This window comes from Lonchura striata, chromosome 1 (genome assembly GCF_050655825.1).
Source record: "Lonchura striata isolate lonStrDom1 chromosome 1, ASM5065582v1, whole genome shotgun sequence".
NCBI lineage: Eukaryota > Metazoa > Chordata > Aves > Passeriformes > Estrildidae > Lonchura > Lonchura striata.
This window is the reverse complement of record NC_140703.1, coordinates 72,273,207-72,300,910: the sequence shown is the minus strand read 5'-3', so window position 1 is coordinate 72,300,910 and position 27,704 is coordinate 72,273,207. Positions and strand designations below refer to the sequence as shown.

The following is a 27,704-nucleotide window of genomic DNA, read 5'->3' as shown; positions in this document are numbered from 1 at the left end:
AGTTTTCTTTCTCAGCTTGGCTCAGTGTTTAAAATTGCTTCAGACCTTTAGCTTCCTAAGAACTGGGACCATTTTCTTTCTCAGTGTCATCACTCAACAAAATATACAAAATAAACAAAATAAAAATTGTAACAGAATAGTTTAGTGGTTCTACACAGCCATGTTAACACTTTATAATAATAACACTGGCAAGGCAACATAAGTTGCTTATAAAACATAGTTATACATTTAGAAGATTTTCTTCCTCAAGAGCTCACATAAAAGCAGGAAAGTGTTCATGGTGCTCCTGTTACACTTTTGCATGCTTCCAATAAACCTTTTGCTTTAGCTCCATTTAAAATGAAAAGCATAAGAACTGTTTCCATTCCAAGTATTTTTCTTACCCTGAATACTATTCATCTGAGTTAATGCACAAAGTGAAGAACCACAAAGGAATCTAGTTTAAAAACATAGGGAATTAACTAAACTGATTTATTTCATGGCACAACAGGATTTGTGTTTTACTTACATGCTATTTATTGCAAAAAATCAGCAAAATGTACAATTTGTTTGAGAAAACTGCAAACATTTGTCATTGCAAAAAAAAAAAAAATGGAAGTGTCCTTTTCAATAGTATTTTAATATTTGTACAATTATTTAGAATTAATCAAAAAAAGATTGTGTATTTACCTATATAAAAGCTTCAAATATGTAAAGATAGCTTACATTATAAAATCAAAACACATCGGACTGAATTGCATGTTTGCATTTTTCTTTATTAAATTTATGGCACTTAATTTAATAGCAGAAATAATAATAGGGCTCCACAATCAGAAGCAGTATCATTTTCCAACTGTCACAATTCTTCAAGAACAAGGCCTTTATAATTAAAACTGAGGCATTTTTGATTGTGATTTTTTGTTTTTGTATTACAACACTATCACAACTGCATCAGCCCTGCAAACTTGCTGTTGTTTATTTTCCTTTATATTCTGTAAGTTAAATTACAGTTTCACTGTGCTGTCAAGTAGACAAGTGTAACAGTGTGCCCCTGGAAAATGTTTGACATTTATGTTTAATGTGGCTGATCCAGCAAAAAAAAAAAAAAAAAAAAAACTTTCATTTAGCATTATCCTTTTTTATTTTATAAATTTTTTTACAAAAAGCTAATGTTGAACATACTGCATGACAATTACCAAAAGTATTACAAACTATAAAAGAAAAAGTGTGAACTAATAATCATATTTCTCAAGGGCTGTAGTGAATAACAAAATAAAACCAGCATTACATTGCAGCACCTTTAAACATGTAACAAAAAACAGTGCTCTGTGTACACCAAAAATGAGTTACTGAATTGTACTATTACCAATGTTTGTGGAAAAATATACATTTATGTACACACACAAAGGCACACACGCAGGGGAAACAAAAGGACCTCAAGCATTTAGGCATCTGAAAACTGAGTTTTGGTGTTCCAAAAAATATCATAAAACACCATATAATAATGTTCACAGATTTTATATCATCCACATGCTTTTTCATTAAACAAAAGATGACAGGCTCTAAAAAAAAGTAAATTAAATACTTAATTATTTTATAATAAAGTAAATGCAATCAATGCATGACATGATGTGGCATGTTAAATCAAGTATCATTATTCAGCATTAAAATAACTGTACCAGTTTACATGTACTAAACTATCCTTTAAATGTTTACAGTGTGATGCTGCAGCAAATTTATAATCAGATCCAGCTGATAAGAGTATTACTATGAGTGACATGAATGTCTACAGAACGCAAAAGAATACAGATATGCTCTGGAGTAGTATCTCCAAAGTTATTTAAATTCCACCCCATTTCCCATTTCATTGTATGTCCAGTCTTAAGATTAGTACATTGAAAACTGACATTACCCTTTCAGTAACATTACACTAAACGAAATAAATCTAATAAAGAGTTATTTATAATTACAGGCTTCATCTAACAGAAAGCTAAGCTTTGGTTATATAAAGTGCAGTTCAATAATATGCCAATCACAATGTTGTACATACATCTATTTTTTGCAGCTCAATTTCCTTGCAACTTCTAAAAAATATTCAGGTTTTACAGTTTGCTTAACAGCAGGCTCAGTTAAGAAAAAAAATCCCATTTAAGTAAATTTCAGTTCTAAATACCTTAGTACCATCAACCTTTGTGCAGGACACTTCTAAACCACTTGGCACCATGAAACCTCTTGGACATTCCATAATCTGCAGAATTGCATATGTATCTTGCCACTTGAAACAGCTAATTCTTGACAAAACAGTCCCCTGACCTTTTCAAATAATTTATACTTTTTGTTGTATGAAGTTTTCAAGTTTTATTATGATACAAGCAGTACATTCCATCACTCTCATAGCAACTTCTGAAGTAAACCTATCATTGGGAATCTGTGGAAAAGGAAGTAAGTCAGGATACCTAGTCTTTAAGCTATCTACTCCATAAGCCTCCAATGTCTGAACATCATTTGAAAGTCCTTCAAGTTGCTGACTGTACTCCTCTATTTTTTGTGCAAGGGCTGCTGGTTTTATGTCTTTGTCTGACTTGCCCTTCACAGCATAGTCAGCTGCAATCAAGGCTAGTTTAGTAGAAAGGTAGCACTTAAAGCACACCCATTCATTGGCATTTTTATGAAGGTCATTTCGTGCAGCTGAAAAGTTGGCTCGGGCCTGCCTAAGCCATCGACGTGCCTCCACAGGATTGCCAACGGACCTGAATGTAGGTGGGACAAAAAAGCGCTGGGAATAAGATGGCCCTGTGGAGGAGGGACACTTTTCTTTGTACTGTTGCCTTTCAGATTTGTGGCTTGTTGCTTCCTGATTCCATGAAGTGTAAAATCTCTGAAATGAAAATTTATCTGACTGAAATCGAGAAGCAGAAGATGAAAAGGGTCTCCTTGAGGCTCTGTCCATATTCTGATCCATAAAGGCCTGTTTTTCCATCCTGTTAATCTCATTCTGTAAGTGTTTGAAAACCTCATTAGCTATATCAAGATTCTCTGCATTTTTATCTGGGTGCCATTTAAGATACAGCCTCCTAATAATCTTTTTTCTTTCAGATTCTGGAAGCTTCCAAGCCTGTTCAATCACAGATGTCACTTCTTTTAATATTTCTGGCAATGAGTTTGACTTCATCTTTTTTGGAGAGTGGTGTTTTGAGGACATTGTTTTGTGGCTCTCTCTACCAGTGAAGATAGGTGGAATTGCCCTTGGTCCATGTGCTGGAAATTCTGTAGGACTGGTTGGGGTAGAAGGTGTGCTATCTCTGCCTTGAGAGCTTTCCTCTGGTCTGGAAAATTTGTACAAGTCAAGGGAGCTCACTATTTTATATTCACTATATCCAATATCAATCTGGTAAATCTTCCCCAGAAAACTGGGGCTTTCATCATCTTCTCTTTCTACTTCTTGCACGATGATTGCATAGGTATAAGTAGGCTGATATGATCCATATATATCACCACCTTCAGAATCAACAAGGTAACCAACATATTCACCAGGATAAAATACATTCATTGGATCCATTAGAAGTGTATAGTGAATTTCAGCTGGTATAGGAGTGCCAGGTGTTGGTAGTTCAAGTTTTGATGGCTCAGAAGAGTCATACTTCACTCCTAAGCTGTCGAGCTTCTCACTGATCCGATAAATATCATTACAACCCAGCATAGCAATTAAATATGAGGTATCAGAAATCAGGTTGTCAGTTGCAGATTTTAAGGTCATGGCTAATGCTAAGAGGAAATTTATGTCCTTGCTGTCAGAATGCTGTATGTAAAGCAGTATTACTGCATTTCCATATCTTTTCAAGAAAGCAAATGTTTCACTTTTGCTGTGGGGAATAGGAGCAAACCCTTTAACTCTTAATGTTGTTTGCAACTTCTCAAAACAGGAAACTTTCAAACCTTCTCGCAAAGCTTTGCAAAGTCTTATTGCTTTTTCTTCATTAGCCAGAAAAGCATTGTCATTTTCATGCTTCATAATCCTAATGAGTCCTGTGATGAACTGCTCCGAAGACAACAGTAACTGTAACCTTCCCTGCAAAGAACATAATGCTCCAAACTGACAAATTTTGGGAGACTCCTCATCTAACTGTTCTTCAAGTATACTGCTAAGTAAGCGAGGCCTCAGTTTCTGAGGGAATAACATTATCAATTTAGTGTGAAAGCCATGGTCTTTGCCTAAGTAACACTGGCTAAGATCAACAAGCATCTGCACACCAATGTTACCTTGGATTCTGCTTTTGTAGTGGGGTGCATCATCAAAAACTAAGATACTAGACTTTACCAACCTACCATCTTGACTAGGAAGGTAAAGGGCAAAATCTCTCATATTCTCAAGGTCATTCCTAACCTTAACAGAATCATTCTGAAGACTTTTGAACAGGCCTGAAACTACTCTTTTAACTGTGCGCATTTCATTAGGATCCAATTGCTTTCCTTCCGAGCTCTTATATATGCGACCCAGAACTTCAACATACTGCTTTGTTGAAATGATGTCTTCAGTGCCCAAATGTTTAAACAACTGATGGAAAGTACCAAGTTCTAAAGGAAGTTTGTAAAGGTAAGGTTTAAAATCAGATTCATACTCAAGGTTTATTACCACCTCCTCAGGCTTAAGGAGCTTCCAACCTTCTTCCACCATTACAAAAGAAACTCCTCGAAGCTGGAAGCGGAATTCCCTCTTCTCTGTACTAAGAAACTCATAAATGCTTCTTAAGACCTTGGCCCTAGTTTTCACCATGTCCTCATCCAAAGTTGTTATATTGCATATGTTCCTGCAGTTATTGATAACTTTGTCCAGAGGAGGGTCCAAATTAACATTCAGCATGGCTAAAACTTGCTCAAGCTGCTCTTGTGCACCAAGACTACTCCCCTCTTGTTCTTTGATGCTTAAAGGTGTTGCTTTCTCAGGAAGAATAGGACATGACGTCCACAGCAACTGCAACACATCGGTCTGCTTGAATTTAGGGTTCACCTGTGCCCCATTGAATCGTATAAGAGGAAGAGTTCCATTAACTTCTTGATACTGAGGATGAAATCTCACAAATTCTGCTGGAGCTCGTTCAGGGCACAGAAAAGGAATTAAAGACAATTCTTTCAGAAAATTTCCTGAAAAAAGGTCAGCTCTTTCTTGAAATATATGGTGGAGGAGAACATCGACAGTATTCTGTAGTGTTTCTTTAGACCAGTTTTCTGTATTTGCTCGCATGCTGATTTCCTTAGCAAACTGCAGTAACTGCTGCTGTGAAATGATGAATTTCAATCCGATATGTCGCAGAAAAGTTACCCATGATGGAAGGAACGCTGCTTGATTTTTTGGTTTTGTAAGTTGCTCCAGCTTCTTAAAAAAATCTTGAGGTATAAAGAATTTTTCAGGCAGCATAACTTCAAAGACTTTTACAGTCCTGTCATAAAAGTACTTTGCAGGTTTTAACCTATTGCTTGCATCATGAATGATCAAAATGCTTTCAAGCTTTTCAAACAGTTGTTCTTTCATTTCTGAAGTTTCTTCAATGCTAGTTAGCCTATTCTTTAAGTAGATCAAATGTTCTAATTTTGCATCGTAAGACAGACTTTCAATTTTTGGCAAAAGATGTTTCAAGTACACTTCAAGATCATCCACAGAGACACAACCAAGCATAGTGTACAAGTCTTTCAAATGAACCTTCTCCTCAAGAAAAGCTGATGAAGTTGACTGTGTCCATCTGTCTACTTCTACTGATGGGATGCTTTTCGTGAGGACATAACATGTCCCATATTTTGCAATGCTGATGTATCGGCCACTGATTGATTTGTAACATGGAAGAGACTTTAAAATTTTAATGTCATCTTGAGATGTCAAATGACATAAGTTGCAATTGAAGTACATTAGGAGAGCCTCAAAGTCACTTTCTGCTAACTTTTCAGTCTTAAATGTTGATGTCTGTACCATATATTGTATGGCTTTCAGAATGCTGGAGGGATTATCTATGTTTGCTGTACGTCCTGACAACAAAGGCACTAAAGCACTGTCTTTGGAGCAGATTTTGTTCAATGCCAGCTGAATACAGCCTGTTTTCATTAAAGCATGGAAGACTTTATCACTCTGAGCATTTGGAAAGACAGCTATATGCATGATGCTGAGTGGCAGCAAAACATCAGACTCTGGCACAACCAGATGATTGGCTGAGACAGTAAACTTTACACCTGGAAGCAAAGTCCAGTCCTTCAAAGTTTCAATAACACCATCAAATTTTGCTTGTGTATCTTCTTGCTCTTCCTTAATATTTAGAGACTCACTGATAAAATGCCAAGCACTTTTAAGCCAAGATTCACTTGCAAAGTTTTCCTTCCATTTCATACAATTTCTAGTTTTATACTCTCTAGGCAGCACAGATGATAACAATTCAGCAAAACTTCTGATATCAAAGACTTTTGCTACTTCACTGCTAAGCAGAATATTGTTGTATCTCAAATACAATGTGTTCATAAAGAGATCCTTCCGTGACGGAATCAGTTCATGGTATGTTGTCAAGAACTTTGGTCGCTTTGAATCAAAAACTTGCAAAACATTGTCAAGAGTAATGAGAAGTGGCAAACCCTCAATTTGGATTTCATTTTCTTCTGCATCTTTGAAACAGTAGTCAACCAGGAGTTTGAGGCTGTGGAACAGTTTCAGATTTGTCTGCTGAAGACGACAGGGTAACTTTCCAATGTGGCAATTAGAGTCTGGAAAAGAAAATGTCATCAAAAACAATCGGACATCAGCAGGTGTCACATAGGTGACAGGAATATCTGCATCTACCAAACAGTGGTAGAGATTTGCAGTCTCATCACAGTTATATACCAAATTAAATCCAATTTCTAAGAGTAAATGCTTTAGTCTGTAAACATTTTCGGCCACTGTCTTCCGTGTTGTGATGTTGTATTCTGTATTTTTGAGGTGCTGCAATTCATCTTGTAGCAAATTGTCAAAGAATGGTCTGCCTTTGTTCACAGCACACATGTTAACCCACGTGATGATAACAGCAGAATGCAGATCAGAACCATCAACATTTGGAGCTCTCATAACAGGTAAAAGACGCTTCAAATCTTCATAAATGCAACTGTAAACTGCTTTCACTAAGCAATACCAGTCTGGTTGAATATCAAGTCTATTAACTGGGAAAAAGGATAAAAACTTTTTTAAAGTATCTTTCACAGCATGAATAGGTGTGTTTTGCAGCACTGATACAGTGGGGTCAGTGCCTGGAAAATACCTCTTCTTCAGCTGAATCAGCAGTTCAACGTAGGCTGGTGCTATCAGCGCTGTCATTAGACTACTATTCCAGTCACTTCTTACTCCAACACCGTTATCATCACGCCACAGATTTCTTCTTGCAGAGTCCAGAGCAAAGTGTCCATTCACATGGAAAGGTAATCCAGTTTCTAATGACAAGGGCAAGAAACAGAAAGCTCTGTGGGGTTTTTTGTAATTATGAGTAATGCAAGCTGCTACTCCACCACGAGGGAAAAGAGTAATGTCTTCATTCTTGTGGGCTGAAACTACACTTTTGGATACCTTTTCCATGGCAGAAAAGCCCGACCTGTTACAAATTAACCAAGTGGTGAGATTTCCTTCAGAGTCTTCAGTATCCATTGTGTAAGTAATCTGCTGTACAGGTATTTCACTTAGCTGCTTCTTTTTAGTTACACTGTCAATCACAGATGCATGGAATTGCTTTCGTTTTAGTCTGTCTCCATCAGTGATTTTGCCTTGCACAGAATACAGGACATTCAGTGCTCCTGTTGTTTTTTCTACCTCACAAATAGAAATTTTTTCCATATGGTTCAAAAACATTAGGAGTTCTGCTCCATCTGTACGCAGCTTATCCAAAAGATTTTGGACCATTCTGTCTGAGCATGGAACTGATGAAATTTCTGATACTTTTGCCATTTCTCCATTTCGAAGAGGAAACCTAAACATTGTACAATTGTCCAGTTTAAAGTGATTTCCTAAGTAGAGATCCAGTACATCTGAGAACTGTGTTCTGAAATCTGCATCTAAATCTCTAAACATGCGGCCAGGACTTGTTGACGTTGAACCTGGTGCGTATCTCGCATGAGGATCAAAAATGCAAAGTATATCATTGCCAGACAGGAAAGAAGGGCAATCTGTAATGTGATAAACAGAATTGAAACCTATACCATATTGTCCAGTTTTACAGGGATTTCCTACTTTTGTACCTTTTCCAAGGTTCTGGATTCCCCGAATATCATCTTCTGTAAAAGGCTGATTGTTGTAAACACACAGTGCTGGTCCTTGAAGTGGTGCCCATTTCTCATCAAAAATTCTATCAGCTGGATGCTGTCTAGGATCAAACACAAAACAGATCTCTGTAGCTTTTGCATCATCTGCATTCTGAAGGAGCTCTTTCAGCATTTCTTTTTCTGAAGGGTAAGCATTCAGAATGCTTTTAATTCTACTAGTCAATTTTTCTTTCTGGCCAAATTCTGTTCCAAGTGTAGTAAAACAGATATTTGATGCATATCTTTCTAAAGCTTTATGGCGTTTTGGTATTGCTCCAAGCTTCACTGCAACTTCTCTTGGAATATCGCCATGACAATATTTAACAGTTGTGTCTTTAACTTTTATCCAAGGACAGTCATTGTAACACAAAGACTTTGCAGGCAAAAGTGCAAGACGAGTATCTGGCAACAAAATCTCACCATACTTTTTCTCACAAAATTCCTGCTTCTTCTCCCTAATGAGACCCCATATTCCTTCGCTAATTATTCTCCTGCAGAGCTGAAAGTTGTCTTCTGTTAGTTGTTTGGTCCCTCTCTCCTGATTTATTAATTCTAGAACCACAGCAAAGTCCTCAACTGTGAAAGCCTGTCTTACACCCACACTTTCAAACAGCTCACGGAAACTGTTTTTGTATTTGTTAGGCAATTGATAGAGATAGGGTGCTGCTTCAAAATTCAAATGAAAAGACACTTTTGATGGATCAGCATACACATTCTCAACCAAAATAAAACTACAGTTTGTTAGCTGTTCAATTATCATGGCTTTTGTTGATTCACTCTCTAACATTGCTTCATGCAGGTATTTGTAACAAGCATTAGTGATGTTTTCTTGATACAACGTGATTCCATCAAATGACTTTGCAACTTCTTCTAACTGATTTATGACTAAATTAACAGCTGGTTTCTTAAGTAAACCCAAAAATTCTTTGACAGCTAATGACAAAGTACCACAACCTTTAAAAGAGTGGGAATTTTCATTAAGAATTGGTTGTATGAGGCAAACTATATCTTGATGATCAGCAGTGAAAAGATCATTTGCTGAAAACATTGCTTCAGGCTGAAAATCACTACCTTTCCAGTGCAGTGAGAAGCCTGCTGGTTTGCTAAGGAATGGAAGGAAAGGAATGTTTTGACATTTTGCAGCAAATTCTTTAGCTCTAGGATCCCTAGATTTCAATTTTTCATCAATAAGACTCAAGATAATACTGCTCCTGAGACAAGCTGCAGCATGATCAGTCTTGTTAATTTCAGCTACTGACTCTGCACGTTCTATCAGATCCTCCCATAAAATATCATCTTTAGCCATTCCCAACTGCACAAGTTTAACCAAAACAACAGGGTTAAGATAATCCTGCGTGGTACCATAAGGAAATCTTCCATCCTCAGCATCATACAGCTTTGCAACTCTTCCTTCAGGATGGATCAGTCTTGATGGTGTAACTAATGAATGTCCATCCAATGAACAGGGAATACATGGAGTAGCACGAAGAATTCCTGAGAACTCCTCAACTTTTTCATTGAGAACATAACGCATCAAAGGATCACGTAGCTCTGCATCAATCTCCTGAATATTAGGGAAAAATACCTCAGAAAAGAACTGTTTCTCAGAGAAAGTGTTCTCCAATAATATGTGTTTGCATCCTGCTTCTTCAAATCCTGTCTTTACCCAGGATGGAAGATCTACAGCACACAGATTTTTGGAACCAGTTTTTTTAAGGTACTTCAGAAAGATCTTGAAGGCTGATGGCCCAACATCTGGCCGTTTCAGTAGGGAGTCATCTAAAAACCTTACATTCTTCATGGAAACCCAAGATGAACCATCAGAAAACACTTTGATCCCTTCTTTGCTTTTCATATGAGCTATGTCCTCATAAAACCCTTGACAAATAACAGAAAAATCATCATGAACTGAATCAGGATCTGGCCACACTGCACAGTAACTGTAGTCAACCAGCTCACCATTGATTGCCATGTCACGTAAAACACAAAGGGCCTCTATGTAGGCTTTTACAATAACATGCCTCATGAACACTGTATTCCATCTTCCTTTTGTGTCTGTTTTCCAGATCTCTTTCCGATTTGAAGTAACTGCAAAGCAGCCATTTATGTGAAGAGGTAAGCCTGTTTTTATTCGCAGAGGTAAATAGCAGAATACTTCACCTATGTTGTTGCAATTAGGCTTCACAATCCATTTTTGATCCTGGGTTTCAGACAGCAGCACTCCTACACCACCACAGGGGACTAGGCCTAGTCTTCGTCCACTTTCATGCAAAGAAAATTTCAAAGCATCTCCAACATCCATGCAAGAACATATAAGCCACGTTGTTGAATCTACCGTTTTCTGTGGCAATTCATCACCTGATCTTTTCGTCTGTCCTGATTTAGCCATTTCAAAGAAAGCAGCTGGATCATCTTCGGTGCCTCTGAAAAGTGGAGATTGTAAATCGGCAATCCGCCTAAACACATGGTGAAATTCTTCTACTACTATCTGCATGATACATGATGACTTTGGTGTTTCAGTGGGAAGCTTTTTAGTACTGCTGCTGCACACTTTCATGAGTTTAGCTGCTTCCTTTAAAACACTTACATTTGGTGCAGTCAAGGCTTTGGAAGAACACAGATTTTTTCTGATAGTAACGACATCTTGTGCCACACCGGGATCATCTGCTTCAATCTTCAAGTATTTCAAAACCATTGAATTTACACTCTGAGCAAATATTATCAGTCTATGACCGCAAATGCTAAATTCATCCACAAGAGAGTAAATGTCTGCTGTATTGTAGGATGCACTGCTGACTTCACTCACTTTAGCTTCCTGCTGAGTCCTAAAGGACAGCCTGAAAAGCGTTCCTTTGTAGCTATAGGGAGATTCTACTGTCAGTGGTAGCTGGCAACCAAAAACTCCTATAAATGGCTTAAACTGGTTTGGAAATTTTCGTAGTCTCTTCTGTTGCTTACTCCAGTTGATTTTGATGCCAGGGTTTGATTTATCTCTGATATGCTTACTTATATGGTTGACATTTGGATCAAACATAATCATGAACTCCCGGCTCAAAATAATAGGAACATCAGTGATATGATAAACAGAATTAAATCCCAGCCCAAATTTTCCTACTTTGTCAACTTCACTCCTTTTTAGAGATTCTCCTAATCGAGTTATATTTAGGAAATCAGAGTCGGAAAACTCTGAATTATTGAATGACCACAAAGCTGGACCATGACATGCTGCCATTCCTGGATCCAGAAGGTTCTCTCTTATATCCATATTTCTTCTCATGTCAATAAGAAAATTGCATTCCGTTGCATTAGCATCATCAGCATTTTGAAGAAGCTCCTTAAAGATATCTGAAATGGAAGGATATTCTTCCAATATGTTTTTAATTCTCACAGTCAGAGGCTCTCTTTGCCCAGATTGCTCAAACCCCATATTTTCTGGGTTAATCAGTCTTGTGCTAAGGCATGGGACATTTAACCACTCAGCAGTTTTCATTGGTATGTCTTCATGCACCAAAATTATGGGTTCAACAGAATCCTCAAGCAGATCATTTAAGTCATCAACTTTGATGTCACAGTAACAGCACTCATGAATTGGCTTCATTGCAAGTTTATAAGGAAGTTTGCCACTGTACAGCGGCATGGGCGTATGCAGACTCGCAGGGATTTGATTGCTGTACAACCATCTTATGATACTCAACATAATGTGAAGGCTTTGCTTGCTCTCTTGTTCCGAGAGAGACTGCTCACTCTTCAGATATATTTTCTGAATGACCATAGAAACATGGTCTGGTGTTAACTCCTCAATTGAACCACAACATTTAAACAACTGGTGAAACTTTGCCATAGTTTTTGGAACATAATGTAGATAAGGCTGGAGATCAAGATCAGGAACTGATTTTATAACTGCTTGTGCGAGGCAACAAAATGTTTTACCTGTCCAAACCCAGGGAAATTTGAGGGATTTAAAAGCTTCTTTGCCTTCTTCTAGATGATCATGCATAAATCCATAAATCTCAAGCAAGATATGCTGAAATTGATAGTAGTCCTCATCACTGAAGGTTTTAGAACTATGCCAGTCAACTACCACCTTGAAATGTTTCAAGACTGCTTTTATGCTGGGCTTGGTGGGGATGCCAAGTGCTTTCTCTATATCCAACACTACATTTTCCACAAGAGGAACCGAGGAACCAACTAAAATTGCGTGTGATATATCACACATTTCTGGTGGTGAACACAGATTACAGTGATCTCCCTTCCAAACCAAGGACCCTGGATAATTTGGAGGCCTTTCCTTACTTGCAGGAATCCATTTTATCTTTTTCATTGCAGTTTTTGTTTCAGATGATTGAAGCAGCATATGGTTTTTGTTCAAAATCGTCAAGAGAGTTCTAGCTTTTCTTAACAGCAAATCATGATTGGTGTTAGAGTCAGCATGCAAACTTTCAATTTTTTTTGCCACCCTCAAGATATCATTTTCCTCAAGATTGGCTTCATTTTTTAAGCCTATTTGTCTCAGTGAATGAAGAATATCTGAGGATGTAAAAATAACAGGGGGGAAGCAACTTTCCTCCTCAGCATAAAACAAATGTTGCAGAAGTTCTACCTCAGGATCAAAGAGTTCGTTTGCTGACACTATCTTTTCTGGTGAGAGCTGAATAAACTTTAGTGGTGTCAGCCAATCTATCACATCTGTATTCTCATTTTTCAGAAAAGTCAGATTTTCAAGAACCCATTGCATTATCTGTGCTGTTTCATCATATGAATAAAAATCATTTCTTATGTCTTCTATAACAACCTTCAAGCAGTCTGTGCTCTTTAGCTGTTCTATTTTCAGCAAATTAGCTAAGCGAATAGTTGCTTCATCACTGCTGTCAATTATTGGAACAGAAAACCTTAGACCAGGAGGAATTTTGGCAGTGTGGTGTAATACCTTACTACCTTTTAGTCCAGTATACACAGGGACACTTGCATCAGATGATTTTTCAATTTTTTTAAATATTAGTAATTCCTGAATAATTTTCTTCTCTTTTTCATTTGCATCTGTTAAACTAGCTAAGAATGCCCTAAGAGCATCTTTATGTGTCGGTGGGAATGACGCAACCTGATTGCATAGTTTCTGTAAGGACATTTTTTCCATTATTTGTAAAACAGCACTTGGCAATGGTGGATGCACATATTTTTTTATAAGTGGATGCTGGATAGAAATATCCAGTTTCTTAAGTACAACTCCACCAATTTTCTGAATAATATCAGCTAAATATTCTGGGAGCTGAGTCTCAGATTCATCTTCCAAAATGATGGGTGATGGATTCCTAAATCTAACCAGTTCCACTGATGTTTGATTTTCCTCCAGCAGCGTCCTGGGGATAAGTGGCATTTCATCAAACACACTCAAGTCATCAGAAAAATGTATATATAGATTCTTCCAGACCATCTTGAGCCAGGAAACTGATGGGTGCTTTTTTTCTTCCAAGCCTGGATACCACTGTACAACCACATCTCTCCCAGGCCATACACTGTTCATAACTTCTTTAATGAGCCGGGCAAACCTTTCTGGGTTCAGGAGCTGCAGCTGAGTGCATGGCCTCCCTGAAATTACAGCAAAAGGGAAAAGCTGTGAAAATCACAGAGTTAGTTAGCAAATGGCTTCAAGGGGCAAAGAAAAAGGAAAACAAGGAAAGAAAGTCTAATCTGTGCTGTCTTTTTCTAGGGAAAAAAAAGGTTTGTTAATCAGGACTGCAGAAACCAGTTTCTTTTGTTTTCAGGAGTTAATGAAAAGCAAATACATTCCACATTAGTATGAAAGTATAAACAAATTGAAAATTATCAGTATGTTATCATTACCTTTGTTAGTTTAACACAAAAGTTCTCAGGCATACATAGCAACTAGAGATTTAGAATTGAACTACAAACTTTTTTTTTTTTAGTTGATTCTTTACCCAACTTATTTGCCTAGTGGTAAATAAAAATTTAATCCTTTATCTCTCTATAACTGCACATGTTCAAACAAATTTGAAAGATTATTTATTAGATATAGTAAAGTGGTTCAGGTGCAGCTGCTCTTACAACTAAAACTGACAATAAACTAGACTCAAGAAGTACTGAAACTAAGTCTATATGTTTTTACTCTTATTGTTGAAGTTCTCACTAAAATAAATATCTCTTTACACTCATGTCTTAATTATCATTAGGAAAGTTTATACTTAAAACCTACAGAACTTCTGGGAGTAAAACAGCACAGAATAAAAAAATACCACTACTTCCCAACACATCAGAAATAATGACAGAAGTGAAAGTAAGACAATCATTTGAATTTCACATCTTTCATCACACATCTAGATAACATTGCCATTTCCTTGAAGGCAACGGTCCAAATAAAGATTAAGAGCATTTATAGACATCCTTCAGAAGAAGTATTTTTTCTTTCACTTCATGCCTACCAAGCTACAGACTCTGATAGTTCTATTGAACAGAAAAACAGGTGAACACATCAGCCTTGTAAAAGTGAGGAAAACTTGCAAAAAGGAGTCCACAGAAGATAAGAATCTACTTAAAAGCTAAACTTAAATCCCATTTTTGTAATTTGAGAACAAAAGTTAAAAATGCTGGTTTTAAAACTATACAGATAATGACAAAGTACTGGAAGTTTTCCTGCATGTAAAATTAATATAACTAACTAAACCAATGAAAATATTGATAATCTCTATGTACCATAATTACAAGGTTTTCTTCCTCAATATACATTTTCCCCTCAGTTATATTTAGAAATCTTTTCCTAATTATGTTAGGTTGCTATCTCTTGGAAGCACTATTTGGCAAGTTTTTTTAAAAGAAAGCTGGGGCAATAGGAAAAGCTAATCACCAAATTCACACAAATATCAAGCTTCAATCCAAACCAGTACATCTTCAATTAATAACCATACCTGAAAATCCCCAGAGAAGCTGTTGTGCTAGAATACAATCAAATCCACTTTTAGAAAACATCCTGTGAACTACATACACTAAGTAAAGAAACAGTTACTAACTAGACAAATACAGTTCACATTTTAGGAGAGTAAAAGTCAGATCTGTTTGTCTTTCAACAACACAATAAAAACAATTGCACTCAAAGAAACAATATAAAACATTTCTGTTTCTGCAACTGTATTAGAAATCTCTCTCATGGAATTTCTACAGCTATATAAATAAAATTCTTGACATATTAAGATTTCTAAACCTGTTAAAACCCCCTCTAATACTTACTATTTATAGTAACATACAACTTTTATGGCAGTGCAGTTCTACAATTACGCAGAATCATTAAGTGAAGAATAATTTAGGAGGAGGTAGAATGAAAAGTAGGACACCTAAATCTTTTAAAGGATTATCTAATAGTATTTAATAATTCTCAGAACATTTAGAAGACTACTCGCCATATTTATTTACAAAAAATATGTCATTTTAATGAATGAGAAGCATACTACCAAGACCAAGTCCCTAGAAAAACATCATTCAAAGAATCTGCAAGAATAAAAGAGAGACAAAAGCTAGACTTCAATGTGACCTAGTATCTCCCCAGTAATTAAAAAGACTAGAAATACTTCATTCCAGTTATGAGACCAAGCTTGCAAGGGAAGGAATGTCCTAGAACTCAGCAAGGGACTGGTTTAATAGCATACAGGGATTTTTCTGTTTCTGTCACCTCTGTGTTTTCTGTTTAAGATGTATTCAGGCGTATACAAAAGGCATTTCCTTTTGGTTGTTTAGCTCTCTTTTTTAATTTAAGCCTGCTTTTAGATTGCTTTGTGACATTGACTCGAAGGAAATTGTCTAGGAAAGCACATCTCAAAAATCAGCTGAAGATTTCATCACACAGAACAGGCATTTTTCAATACTAACATTGCTGTCTTGCATAAAATCTTCATTCATCTAACCTCGCTGTTGTTGTCTTCATGCCTATATATAAACATTCCTTAAAAAGTACTATTAAACAGTAGCTCCTTAGGATTCTATTCTAGATTACAAATATTCCCTGTCTGGATACACAATTTAAAGTAGTCATTACTTTCAACACTTAGCATTCTGTTTAAACACAGTACTGAGGGAAACAGTACAGTAGAGAAAAAAAAATTAAGCATATTCTATTGCATGAACAGACATAGCATCCATAATCTAATTTGCTGATACAATTTTAAAAAGTATGATTTTTAAAATAAAGGGTTTTTTTGTAATAATTTCAAACTTGATGTCCTTCATATTGAATCAAAGTCACAGATTTAATATATTCAATACATTTTATGTTAAATATGTAGATGTTTTACTCTATGCAAAAAGTCACTTGATTATTTTCATTTTTTCATAGATGCTTTGCTATAGTTTAAAAATTTATCATCTTGCCTCAGAATGACCCTATTTTTCTTTTGTTTTTGATAATGAAGAAATGATCAAAACATGGAGAAAGGAGGAGTTTTAGAACTCAACAAAAAGAACAATAAAGAGGAAAGATTTAAAGTGTTGAAGGAGAAAAAGGTCAAAACTCAGAAGAAACAGACTAAATGACTGAAGGTCATGATAAAGGATATAAAGAAAAGAAAATCAAGACTGTGAATAACAGTATTTTACATCTAGTTCTAACATCTTCAGTCTGAAAGAATTCTGATGAATCAAGTAACTAAAAAAACAGAGATAAGACTCTTTTCCTGAAAAGTACATTTTCTAGACATTTAAGAACAGTTTACTTTTAAATAGTATTAGTATATAATAAACCAAGAAGTGTCTTGGTTTGTGAATTGTGTTTATGTGAAAATATTTCTGAGATTTAGGCTTCAAATTCATTAATCAAATGGTAAACACAAGGGTGGAAAGACAAGTACAAATAAACTCTGAGAAGGATACCAGAAAAAAAATAATTGTGCAGACAGTTAAACATAGAGGTATAGATAAAACAAATTCCTTCACTATGTCTTTTGACCATGACTGGGAGTATTTCAGTAGGTCCACACTGACACAACCATAAACCATGACCTAAGAATCAGGAAACACATAATAAAATTATTTGATCTACAGTGTGCCTGAGGCTAGACACTTAAACTGATTTAAAACAAATGTTTTGGTTAAAAACAAATGTACTTAAGTGATCACCTGCAACTGTGAGTTAAAAGATGATCCACAGTACTAAAACCATGACACAGCTATTGCATATTCAAATATTATAAATAGAAAACAAAATTAAGACTTTCTTAGGTGGAAGAATAGTACTTGAATAAAATTCTTCATCCTTGAATAAATTTTACTAAATTTTATCACAAATTTTCATCCTTCTTCCTTTGCCTTTTTCTTTATTTATAATTTTTCATTTGCGCCATTTCAATTCAAAGAAGTCTATCATATCTTAATGGGTTTTTTTTTTACATGACTGTCTTATTTATGGGAACTCAGCTTCAAGAGACATTACTTTAAACGTGGGTTTAGAGCTAGTCTGTTTGAACCACTTAAAGTTATGTAACACATTACCTCGGCTTTTGGCAGCTTCTTTCAAAGCAGCAAGGACCTCAGGCTTCAGGTCATCAGAGAGTAACCTTCCCTCCAGGCCAGGAAAGAGTGATCTAGCACACCATGAAAAAAGAGAAAAACAAAATCAAAAAGGCCCCCAACACTTTATCAAAGCCTCATTTATTTGTTTTACTGTATAGACATCACCAGCATGGTAATCATCATGGTAGAACAGAGTAGCAGGCAAAGCAATCATGTGCATATGCAGACTAGGGCTTTCAGTGGGTATTTTCTGGCAAATAAAAAAGTTATACATTTAGAAGCAGAGAGCATTAAGAAAGTAATCTTTTCAACTACTCTTCTTTTCAAAGCAGGCATAAGCAAGTTTTCTTTGATAGAACAACTGGAATTAAAAAACTATTTTCGCCTATTTGTACTCTAACAAAAAAAAAAAGTTAGAATACCATTCTATATCTCCTAGAATTCTGCTTGAAAGGTTTACATAACATACAACACATAATCCTAGAAAGTCACACAGATCTGTGGATTTGAAAAGATCTAAAGATTTCAGAAGATCTGTAGCCAATACTTAAAATTACTGTGCCAAGAGTCAGTCTCATCCTCCACTTCTTTTACTTTGGCAGTTAAAACTAAATTAGTTTTCAGGGCTTTGGTTTTTGTGTGCAATAAAAAATAAATATCCAGTTTAATTCCGATCACAGGTATGTTCATTAGACATAAATCAATACAGAATCTTGTTTTTCCATTGTTAGCAGGAAGAAAATTTCTAAGAGCTGATTTTACCTTCTTAGCAGGCTCCAAATTTCAATAAGAGCCAATATCCTAAATTGAAAAGATTTTGAAACATCTAACATACATAATTTATCATACTTAAAACATTAGAATTAAAGATACTTCATGCAGGCAAGAAGAGAGGCAAAGAAAGCATTACTATTTCAAATTCCTGTTTCATCACAGCTAGCAAGGATATTTATGCCTATTAGAATATGCTTTTGTCTCAGTTTTATAAGACTAATCAAACCCGGTCCATTACCAATGGAACATGAACTGAATAAGGAATAGTGGTATCCTTAAGTTTCAAAAAAAGTATCTTACGACTAGTTGGATGCAGGGCTCTAATTTGTTAGTCTCATCAAGGGAATGTTTTCTGTGTTATTATACTGGCTTAACTTCTAGAAGGACTAACAAAGTGAAAGAACAACAAAAGATAAATCACCTCACAGTAGATGCTAAAAAACATTTTTTTTTTTTTTAGAAAAAGACACCAGAATCATAGGCCCCAAGTACCTTTAATCTCCTGATAAATAACCTGAATTGTTTAGATCAAGAAAAGATTATGGGTTTTTGACTATGGGTTTAAATTTATGGAGCTCATGGTGTGGGTACAGCAGAGGGCTACTGTGGCAGGTACATTCTTCTCTCAATATTTTTTCACAGAGGAGCACAGAAAGAAGAAAGAGAAAACAATTTCTATTTCTAGTCTTGTTTTTCTCATGTGGAATGTGTTTGGAGAATTGTTTACATGGAGTGATTACTTGATTGGATTCTGGTAAGGATTGTTTGAGCTTGACAGCCAATCAAATCTACCTGTGTCTAGAGAGAGTCACGAGTTGGTAGTTAGAGTAGTTAGAAAAAGCAGGTATGCAGTTTTAGTATCTCTTTAAATATTAATATTAATATTTAATATTTATTAGTAATATTTATTATTGAATGTTAATTATTAAATCTTCAGTGTTCAATATTAATTAATAATATTTAATATTCATGTATTATAGTATAGTTATTATAAGGAAATCATTCAGCCTTCTGAACTAGAATCAGACATCATCATTTCTTCCCACCAAGTTTACCTGCATTTACAATAGGTTACAAAGATGATTAAGGCATTGGAGCATCTCTCTTATGAGGAAAGGCTGAGGGAGCTGGGCCTCATCAGCCTCGAGAGGAGACAGCTCAGAGGGGACCTCATCCATGTCTATATGTACCTGAAGGGAGGGGTGTCATGAGGGTGGAGCCAGGCCCTTTTTTGTGGTGCCAAGGATTCAGGCAATACAACAAGAGGCAATGGGCAGAAACTGATGCACAGGAAGTTCCAGCTGAATATGAGAAGAACTTCTGCACTGTACAATGACCTAGTACTGGAATGAGTACTGATTGTTCATAGAGTTTGTGGAGGAACTCCCTCACTAGAGATACTCAAGAACCACGTGGACACAACCCTGCGCCATGTGCTCTGAGACGGCTCTGCTTGAGCAGGGAGGTTGGACCAGATGACCCCCTGCAGTCCTTTCTAACCTGAGCCATTCCATGATTCTGTTTAGAATATAACAGAAAAACAACAGCAGCAGGCTTGAAGATATGCAAATTGTTTTCAAGAAACATGGGAAGAAAAGTTACTTGCATCCAACTGCTTTTCTTTAAGATTGGCTTCTGTATGCTGTCTGTATGTACAGTCAAAACACAATTTATATAAGGACCTCACTTGAAGCACTTTATACCTTAATACCACCTATATGGGCACACTCCAACCTACCTCAACTTCCCTTTTAAACAGTCCACTAGCAGTAAAAGCAACAAAACATATACTAAGTGTCACATTCTTTCAAGCTGAGGGTCTGGAAATTAGTGGAACTCTGAGGCAAAGGAGAAGGAGGGCTCATTGTAATCATGCACAGAAGTAGCACTTTTTAAGAGAAAACATCTGGTGTATCTGAGTGACTTCAAGCCTCCTGTCTTTAGACATTGTGTGCAAAATGGTCCATATTTAACAAGTATTTAATACAGGCAAAATCCAGTATAGACATAAAAAGCAGGAGTCATGCTTTCTCCCCAAGGACCCCAAGCTCGTTCATTCCAGCTAGCCTGCTATTTGCTATGCCCTCCCCAGTGTCAGTGCAAGTGCTTTTGGCTGATGAAATGAGAACCAAATTGGAGCACTGATGCAGCTGAGAAATAAGCAAGGACAAAAACTAATTGCAGAGCAACTGGAGAGAACAAAGGGAGAGCAGATGCAAAAGACAGCCCATCATAATATCTGCTTATTTCCTGAAACCAGTTTTTAGTACTACCTCACTGAAATTAAGTGTTGTGATTAAAAAAAAAAAAAGCCAGACATAATTTCAAGCCTTTAGTTTAATAAAAGCCCTTTGCATTACCCAATTTAATGAACTTCCTAGTATGTATGTTTCTAATCTTCTCGTATTTGTAATTCCAAGAAGAAAATTAACTGGAAACTTATCCTGAGGTATTCTCTTAAAGCACAGATCACACAATTCTTTTATACAGGGTTAATGACAAATGGGTGTCAAACTTTTCAAATGAGACATATGCACAGACATATACATATATAGAGAAAATTGAGTTCTATCTATGCCTTAATTTATCACAATGCAGGCTGCTGCATACCTTGTTTGTTGACAAGCAAAGAACAGTCTGAAGCTCTGTTTTAACATATAAATTTTAAAAAAAACCAAAAAAACCCAAAAAACCCAGAAAAACCTAAAAAAAACCTTCCCTCCCCAAATAATTAAGCATACCTGGGATATTCTTCTGAGGTTATGTAAACTATGTCTTGTTCTGACACAGATGAGGAAAAAGGAATAAAATTCCCATTCTGTAAAGGCAAAAGCTCTAATCCAATCAGTTCACTGTAGACTCCATCAGAAAGTACAAATTCTAAAAGATGAAGCTTTTCTTCAGCAGGTCCAATGTGCCCAGATTTCCTCAGGACTTGCCGCACTACAGCAGGAGTCACTTTTTTCACAGCTTTAGCAGTAGAAATAGTAAGATGCACTGCATTAGCAATATTTGCTGGTACCTTAGCAATCTGCTTCCCTGAATTCTGGAGGTAGTTGAGAACAGACTGTGTGTACTCCAAACTCTCATCCATTTCAGAAAAGTACACCTGATCCACCTTTATCCACTGATTACTCACTGAGTAAATAACTGTATGCTGGAGCAGCTCTTTAAAGAGAGGTACTAGAATTGGTTTCCAGGGTACCCTGATTTTGTTCTCATCAGGCCATAACCTATATATTCTTTCAGGTGACAATGGAAAATCTGAATTCTTCTCAGTCTCCATTCGTTTGATAGCTTCCAAAATAAGGGTGGTATATGCCTTAGGTACTATATTTACCACAAGAAGATCATTCCACAAAGCTGCTGGATCTCTCCACTGATCCAGCTCTCGCCATTTGATACTCCTCCTGTTGTCTGTGAGACCAAAGAAACCACTGACATGAACTGGAAGTCCAGTTTTGCTTTCTTCACCTGGAGGCAAAGGCAGAAAACAGAAAGCTCTTCCTGAAAAGTCTGCTACAGCTCCATTTTCCTCCTCGTTAGTTGCTAAAGACATGGCTATTCCAATAGTAGGAACAAATTTCAAGTCATCAGCTAAACAATCCAGTTCTGTGCACATTCCTCGACCACCCACACAATTACACACTAACCAAGATGTTTTCTGTGCATCCTTAACACTCTCATCTTCTACAACTATATTTACATGGTATGTCACACATGTTACGCTATTGCTTGGAACTCCCTTACAATACTGATTTATTGCAGTTCCCAGGATTTTGATAGAATTGGGTCTTTCATGTTTCAAGGCCTTGTTCTCGCTGGCAGTTACTCTAAACAACAGCCTCTCTGTTCCATCAGCTTCCCGAACATGCAATGAAACATCCTGAACACTCTTCAGGAAAAGCAACACTGTGTCTGCATCTGCTCTGAAGGATTCAAACAGCTCCAAAACCTTCTGTTTGTCGTAAACATTGCTGCTCAGTTGGGAAGGCTGCACACGAAGTGGGAAACGAAAAAATGTACCAGGAAAGTTTCCATTCTTAAAGGTTTCCTTAGTGCTGCCAAATACACCAATGAAAGGTGCAAATTGGTCCGTAAGTTCATTTATTTCCTTGCTATCTTCTTTTAGATTCCAACACTGGCCTGACTCATGAGGTCCAAAGAGGGTTTGATGGGGATCAAGCATTCCAATCTGGTCACCACTGAAGATGCTAGGGACGTCTGCATCCATGAAAATGAACAATTATTAATAACTCTAAAACAACATACTTTAAAAATACAGTGTTAAGAAACAAATTTGAAAAAGGTGAGAATAAAATATTCTAAAACTGTGATGCACTAAGTACAATTCCCCAGGGAAATGGCTGAGTCACCATCACTGAAGGCATTTAAAAGACATGCAGATGTGACCCTTAGGGACATGACTTAGTGGACTTGGTACTATTAGGCTTATGGTTGGACTCAAAGTTTTTAAAGGTCTTTTCCAACCTACATGATTCTATGATTCTGATAACATAATTCAGTACTTGCTAACAGAGAAGAAACAAACATACACCTATTCTGCAGCTGAATATATAAATAGTCATTCAACCATTTGAGTTCTAGCAGACAGTGAGCAACAGGAAGTGCAATTTCTTTCAACTACATACTTTTATGTTTCCAGTATTTTCAAGGAAAAAAACAATAAATTAATTTACTATATGTGTGTACTACTAGATTCATACTTCGCAGATCTTGAAGACTGGCAGACAGTAATTCTGTATATTTAAAAGAACAAATTCACAGAATTATCAAACTACTGAATGTATTAATTTCATTCATGTTCAGCTAGGTAAAATATTGTTAAAAATATAATGTGTCTTAGAAATTCTCTTCACAAAGTAAAAAATTTTGGCAAAAATTTGCCTCTTATCTGGCACTATGATAACCGTGGAGACTGTAAGCACTATTTATGCTTCTGTACCACAGTAATACATTCTGGGAGAATAATAGATTTCAAGACTGAATATTAAGAGCTTGCAAAACAGTATGTACTATCTTCTTTCAAGTGTAAATATGAATATACCTCTATTACATAATATCTTTTCTAGCAATAAATAAAAATCACTAATTATACAAAGAACCTGCAGAAGACTTTCAGTCTAGTGAGTAGAACTTTCACACTTCTACCTGGATACCTACCCTATATCATGAGCCTTTAAAAAATTAGCAGCAATGTATAATTGAAATATCAGTGTAAATGAATGTTCATTTCAATATAAGGGATTAAGTACATAATGATACTAATAGAACAATCTTATTCAAACACCTTCAAAATCAAATAGATACCTTATAGGATTAGAGAAAAATAGGAATGCTTTGTAAGAATATCTAGCCATTAACTAATTTTAAAACACATAAGAGAGAAAATATTACATGTTTATGAATATCTAAAGTAATTTAACTATTTTAAACGTCAACATTTTATTTTTAAAATAACTAACTACTAAGATTACCTGTTATATGATAAACTGAATTAAAGCCAATTCCAAATCTTCCAACTTTCAGGGGATCATCCTTCTTCCTGCTTCTTGCTATCTCCTGTATACCATGCCAGTCCTCGGGGGTGAAAACTGCATCATTGTATGCATAAAATGCTGGCCCTATAATAAACAGGTAAAAGTTAAAAAGATAACAGAAAAAGAAAACTATTTAATGTTTAAAATTTTTAGGAAATGAACTCACAGACCTGAGAATGCATTTCTATGAAGTATATGCATGTGCAAATTTAATGGGGAAGCTATGACTCTAAACTGACATCAAATTATGCCTGGTAATTAAAAAAAATAAAAAAAGCAAAATACAAAAGCAAGGAGATGAATTTACCTCTGTAAATGGTACTTAGATTTATATTCTGATGTGTTATTTAATTCTTGCATCCATACTTTGAAAGAATTATTCTGAAAAACTGAACAAAAAGCAGAAAACAACTTCTGAAAGAAGTGTCATGTGGCACAAAGCTTAAACTCAATCTGTTCAGACTATCAAAAAAAAGTTTGAAAAATGTACTAGTCACAGTCTGAAGATACCTTCACTGGAAGGGAATATAAGGCAAGATAAAACAATAACCTGTGTCTAGAAAGCAAGACAGACAAATTCATATTAGAACACATAATAAGGCTATTAACAACTGAAAAAAGCCAGTAAAAAAAAGTAATGGATCATCCATCATTGAAACTTCAAATCACAGCTGAATGCCTTTTGGGATGACTATGCTAAATAATTTTTAAAATAATATTAATAATAACAATAATAATAGTTAAATACATAATTGACCTTTATCTCATACAGCCATAATAAATTATGTAAAAACCTAAAAGTTTCAAGAAACTGGATTTGTAGTGTACAGACAACATGGAGCAAAGTTGGGCATTAGGTCAAGAGAAAAAGGGATGAGGAAGAAAACTGAACTGCCTAGAGAATGCTGAAATGTAAAGGGAAAGGTCTTCTTTACATTAAAAACTGGTGTGCTGACTTGGGCTTCATGGTAGCTGGGGCTGTGTTTTGGATTTGTGCTGGAAACAGTGACAATAACACAGGGCTGTTTTAGTTATCACTGAGCAGAGCTGAAGCAGAGCCAAGGCCTTTTCTGCTTCTCATGTGGCCCAAACAGCAAGTGGGCTGGGGCTGCTAAGGAGCTCAGAGGGGACATAGCCAGGACAGCTAACCACAGACAACATGCATATTGAAAAATAATGTCCAAATTTAATAAAACTTATACTTACCCTGATATTGTGCCATGTCCTTTGACCATAACGTTTCTGTTCCATACTGAGTTTCATCATATAGAAACCTAACCTCCGTGGCACCAGCATCTTCTGCATTCTGTATCAGTTCCTGAAGCAGACAAAATAAATCAAAGTATAATGCAGTAATACATATTTTAGCAATGGCTTTCGAACTTAAACAGTAGAAAATAAACAAGCAAATTTCTCAAGTATAACTGTTTTTGTACGTTTCAACCAGAATGGTTTTATCCAGTTTACCTGCATGAGAATAGGTATCCTTATAAACAAATATTCAGACAAATACTATAAGTATTATTTGAATTTGGAGCTCAAATCCCACACAAAAGCAGTCACAAAGTTGAGAAATAAGCTACTAAACTGTTACTACTATATTATCCTAAGAATCAGAGCTGTTAAAGTTTCAAAACAAAGCAAATGTAAGAAGAGAAAAAAAGAATTTCATGTTTATCGAAGTGTAGTAGGTAAGTCCTCACAAACAGCTGCATAACAACAGTGAGGCAACCATTCACAAAAGAGTAATGCACAGCACTCTTCTTTACATCAACTGAAGCAGGTTAAAGTTAACATTTTACAGTATGAACCAACCAGTCCTGGGCCATGGTGCTCACGCTTCTAACACCCCTGCAGCAAAGGGCTGCAAAACAGTTCTGACCAGTAGCCCCCTAAGTCACTAACCAACAGAGCAACACCCCCGCTGAATGCAACCCACAGACTGGCTGAGTATTTGTTAAATAGCATTAGCAGTGGTGAGAGCTACAGAAAACTCAAATGTCAGTAAACTAGTTCTGTAAACACGACCATTAACAAAATAGGCCTATCCAGTCCTGTTTCCATCAACAGTAGACACGTAAGCTTGATTATAAATACCTACAGGATTACAGCCTCACACAATGGTCTATTTACACTGAATCATCACAGCGTATCAGGGTTCCAGACACATAGACATGTGTGTCTGTTATGTGGGAGTGTGCAAGTTTGGTATAAGCAAGTATTTGAAAAGCAACATAGATACATAATATGCAATGTATTCACACATTTTAATTTCATCCAGTTATACATAAAAGACTTGATAGCAAGATGAACCTGTACTTCAAAAATCATTAACTAGCAGAAAGTATTTCAGATTAGGTTGCATTCAAGTATACTACTGAGACTATACTATAAGCTCACTGTTATCGAATAACTGGTTCCAAAATTACAGCCTTTTTATTTTGCAGTTTTTGATAGTATGTTCAGTCTATAATGCATATTATATTGTCACTTCTACATAGTTCTGAAGTATTATGAGATAGCAAAAAATATACCTACAGTTAAGCATAAAGAACAAATGCTTAAAGAATCTTTACAAGATATTTATATGCAGTTCTTCTTCTAAAAGAACAATCATGACATTCCTTCAAGAAGAAACAGTAAGATAGCCCAAAGTTTCCAGAAATATTAAATACTAAGTATGGCAATCACCATGAAGTCAGACTTGCATTCATGCTGTGGCACATGAGGTAACTGCTACATTTAGCTCTAACAGTATTGTATCTGAAGAATCAAAACACTGAAATAAATTGTAAGGTATCAGCAAAATTCCTGGTAGCAATCTCTCTCAAACAATCTGTTAACCCTAAACGATAAACTATGAAAATAGCACCATTTCTACTTTTAAATTTATCTGATTTCTAAGGACCTTTCCTTATTTCTTCATGTTGGAATGAAAGTTTGGGTTAAAAATATTGAGGAGATTTGAACCCTTCTTAATTCAAATGCATTTTACAGATGTAAATAGTACTGAGAAATAATAAAAATGTAAGCACCCCTCCTACATACAGACACTGCTCAGAACATACTCAGGAGGAAATTTGCCAAAACAGTTGAAAATATGCTTATCTTGGGCATTCCCACTAAACACAATCAGCTTCTAGTTCCATGGTTGCAAACAAGACAACAGACATAAGGAACTGTCATCATCTGTCAACATTTGTATTTGAGTGTTTTGAATGCATGCATGCATCTATATCAAATCCCATTTGTTAGAACCTAGTATTCCATATACTAAGAAAATTAAGTTCCTACCACCCACATGACGAAGCATGCTGGATGAGAAGTTTAACATCCAACTAATTACCCCAGATGCTCTTAAAAAAAAAAAAAAATCAAACTTCCATTTGCAGACATTATCATAGAAAGCTATGATAAATCACACAATTCATCTTCTACTGAGCAAACTCAGAAATTTTTTAAGAAAAAACAAACAAAAAACAAACAAACAAAAAAAAAACCACAAGAAGCACACAACTCATTTTGCCTTGTCCACAGAAATGGACACACATATCTTCTGTAGTACAGTGAATATAAGAT

General features: G+C 36.0%; 1 protein-coding gene across 10 annotated transcripts in view; it reads right to left on the bottom strand.

Annotated features, from left to right (window-relative positions):
• Window positions 1–734: 734 nt before the first annotated feature.
• The window catches only part of SACS (sacsin molecular chaperone), a 55,718-nt gene continuing 28,748 nt past the window's right edge, over window positions 735–27,704 (bottom strand). For 6 of the 10 annotated variants that reach the window (XM_085556662.1, XM_021530626.3, XM_085556679.1 and 3 more), the window contains 5 exons: window positions 25,332–25,443; window positions 24,063–24,209; window positions 21,306–22,788; window positions 17,770–17,861; window positions 735–13,866 (listed from right to left, as the gene is read on the bottom strand). In XM_085556662.1, coding sequence (XP_085412788.1) covers window positions 2,306–13,866; window positions 17,770–17,861; window positions 21,306–22,788; window positions 24,063–24,209; window positions 25,332–25,443 — 13,395 coding nt within the window. In that variant the 3' untranslated portion in view covers window positions 735–2,305. Of the gene's footprint in view, window positions 13,867–15,200; window positions 15,228–17,769; window positions 17,862–21,305; window positions 22,789–24,062; window positions 24,210–25,331; window positions 25,444–27,704 lie in introns of all 10 variants that reach the window. The other 4 variants (XM_085556640.1, XM_085556647.1, XM_085556652.1 and 1 more) reach the window with 1 other exon arrangement.